The sequence below is a fragment of the Mastomys coucha genome, unplaced genomic scaffold (assembly GCF_008632895.1).
Source record: "Mastomys coucha isolate ucsf_1 unplaced genomic scaffold, UCSF_Mcou_1 pScaffold22, whole genome shotgun sequence".
Taxonomy (NCBI): Eukaryota; Metazoa; Chordata; class Mammalia; order Rodentia; family Muridae; genus Mastomys; species Mastomys coucha.
In genome coordinates, this window is record NW_022196905.1 from 162,733,352 (window position 1) to 162,736,437 (window position 3,086).

At 39.5% G+C, this 3,086-nt stretch overlaps 1 protein-coding gene across 1 annotated transcript; it reads left to right on the forward strand.

The window, feature by feature from the left end:
* The first annotated feature begins 13 nt into the window (after positions 1–13).
* On the forward strand, positions 14–806 carry LOC116104743 (alpha-defensin-related sequence 10-like). The gene is made up of 2 exons (XM_031391216.1): positions 14–181; positions 745–806. Exons 1-2 carry the CDS (start codon positions 16–18, stop codon positions 804–806), a joined length of 228 nt encoding a protein of 75 aa, XP_031247076.1. The 5' UTR covers positions 14–15.
* Positions 807–3,086: the final 2,280 nt, after the last annotated feature.

Consider the following 3,086-nt stretch of genomic DNA (forward strand, 5'->3'; position numbering starts at 1 on the left):
AGGTGACTCCTAGCCATGAAGACACTTGTCCTCCTCTCTGCTCTTGTCCTGCTGGCCTTCCAGGTCCAGGCTAACCCTATCCAAGAGAGAGATGAACAGACTAAATCTGAGGAGCAGCCAGGAGAAGAGGGCCAGGGTGTCTTTTCTGAAGGCCCAGAAGGCTCTCCTATTCAAGATGCAGGTGAGTGCTGGTACCCAGTGTGATGGAGGCTTGGAGTCTCCTGAGGCAGGGTTGAAGATGAGCCCTGCCATCCTGTCAAGGCATTCTGGTTAAGGTAGTTGTCCTTTGATCCTCTAATATCTTTCCTGTCTTTCACAGAAGTAACAGTGAGAGTCAATCCAGTGTACATGATTTTCTTCCTTTTTAAGGTTTTGATCTAAAAATTTGTCTGTGAAAAATCTTCAAAATATAGAACATACTGATAATTCCTTTTATACCTGATGAATAATTTTGTTAAGAAAGAAAATTCTGTTTTGCTTAAAAAAATAGTCCTAGGAACCAAATGCCAGTGTGAATGTGTTGGGTCAGGAAATCACAAAAAGTGTGAAGAAATGTGGTGTGGATGTCATGTCCTGTATGCGGTCAACACTTGTCAAATGTCTTATTCCCATGGTGCTGGCTGTGATGTCACAAGTAGAACAAACCTACTCTGTACCATGTACAGTTCATCTTCATAGGGTTGTTTACTGCTGTACACTGCTGGCTTCCTTATTTAATGCCTAATGCTTTGTTTGTGTCCTCAGCCCAAGGAAGTCCTCAGCCGTGCCGATGGTGCTTTTTCAATTGCAACTGCAGACAGCTCTGAATGTCCAAACAGACATCATAAATTCTGCTGCAGCTGAACATGGAATCCAAGTCGAGATAACCATGTGCTCTGGGAGCTCATGATTTGTCATTAACCTTGTGCTTAGCCTCGATTGCTCTTCCTTCTCCAATAAACTCTTTGCAGAAAAATAATCTATGTTTGCAATTCTTTGATGCTTTCTATCAAAGCAACTGTGAGAGGCAAACCAGTGTACTTGATTTTTTCCCTTTTAAGGTTTTTGATCTAAAAATTTGTCTGTGAAAGACCTTTAAAATATAGAACATATTGATAAGTCCTTTTATACTTGATGAGTAATTCTGTTAAGAAAGAAAATTCTGTTTTGCTTTAAAAAATAAACTTAGGAACCAAATACCAGTGTATTTTTCTTAGACAGGACTCTTCTGAGCCATGTAGCAGAATCTTCAGTGAATCCTTTGTTAAAGAAGTCTTGGTTACATTTTAGCAGTCATATCAAGGATCAGAGGTGGTTAGGTACAAAGACCCAGGACATTCTGCTCTGTCTGTCAACTCTTCTGTCCATTAGATTATACTCACCCACAAAAATGAGTCCCACATATTTATGATCCTTTTGTTCACTTGAAGGACATTATGTCATAACCTGTCTATAGCTATTGTGAACTCAGAGGCAATGAAGATGGTTGAACAAGTGTCTGTTTGGGAGGATCGTGAGTCCTTAGGCATTTGCCGAGGTGTAGTACAACTGTGTCATGGAGTTTTCCATGCAGTCTTGTGAGAATTCTCTGCACTGACTTCCTTAGATCCAGTGCCAGCTTGCCAACCCACTAACAGTGCCTGAGGGTCCCCCTTTCCCTTGACTCTCACTCCCACGTGTTGACAATTGTTTTCTTGATCTTAGTCATTCTGACTAGGGTTAGATGAATTCAAAACATCAAAGTTTTAAAAATACAGTTCTTGGCTACTTCTACTAGGTATTTGAAAATTTCCATCTACGGATTAGCCTATTGGCATCATACTCACCACTGCACAAATGTTTTCCAGATATACCCCTTCTCCAAACACACAAATTCATTTCCTTTTTTTTACAAAATTTCCTTTTTTTAAATCATCTAGGCCAATTTGTGCAGCTCCTATATCTTTAGGTTTTCCTACTGGAATATGATACATTCGTGAAGAGATACACCCAGATAGAACTCTCTCTTTCACCTAGCAGCTAACAATTGGCAATAACTCCACTGCAAGGCGTACAGTTTTTTTATTCAACTCCCAGCTGCACGCTAGAATTTGGTGTGACTTGGGCTTGCACAGTACTGCAATGTCACCTCAAACATTCCTGATCTCATTTCAATCATCTTATTTTTATTTTCCAAAATTCTCTGTTCAGATTTGTTTGTGATCCATATAGGTTGTTTTATCAACTGTCTTAATGTACTGTCCTAGTTCTTTGTATATTTTGGAAAACAACCATAGAAAGTGTAAACCTTAGAAAGGGTCTTTACCACACTGTGAGCTTCTCTTTACTGGATTGAGTATTTCCTTTGCTATAGGGAGGGTTTAGTTTTATAAGGTCCTATTGACAGTTGTAGGCCCCAATCTAAAATGATTATCCCTAGACGCATATCCCTGGACATATGAGCAATGCTAAATAGACTCTGTTATACATATATGTATGCCTTTATACACATTAAAATTATGTGTACATGTATATAATGTAACAATTATAATTTAAGATGAGATAGTACATAGCTCTTCATAAATATAATAAATATCTTAGCCCTGTTGTCCATGATTTATAAAATGTTTAAAAGCTCATAATGTTCTGTGGCATTAAGCCCATAGTTTTTAAGTCCCTTATCATTTCCACTGTCTTTGGTAAATCTTGGGTTTTCTGTTTTTGCAATTTCCTTGCATAAATATACAATCATGGCTCTCATGAACCTTGTCATTCCAACATAAACAGTAAGTGCAGATGAAGAAGGACAGAAGATGGCGCTACTGAGTCAGAGACAGCAAGTGACCTTGTTGACACTGAGGACATGTTTCCTGTGTTATTCTTGCTTTTCTGTCCCTCTGGACACAATCTTCCTTCCATGCTCAGCCAGCACACATATTTTTACTCGAGATCCAGAACTGATCCTGGACTGTTGCCTCTACCCTTGAGCCTGACTAATTGGTGAACTCAGTGTGCCAGCTTTTCTCCTCTGGTTCAAAGACATTCAGATCACACTCTGCTGCAGTGCTGACCACAGGTTAGGGCCATAGCCTCAGTGCTTCTTTTTCTCTCACTCACCTTGTATGCAC

What these genes read in the sequence shown, in the direction of transcription:
- LOC116104743 (XM_031391216.1), top strand. Translation starts at nt 16, where the DNA reads ATGAAGACACTTGTCCTCCTCTCTGCTCTTGTCCTGCTGGCCTTCCAG. An exon ending in CTCTCCTATTCAAGATGCAG is followed by an intron (nt 182 to 744) that starts GTGAGTGCTGGT and finishes TTGTGTCCTCAG; the next exon opens with CCCAAGGAAGTCCTCAGCCG.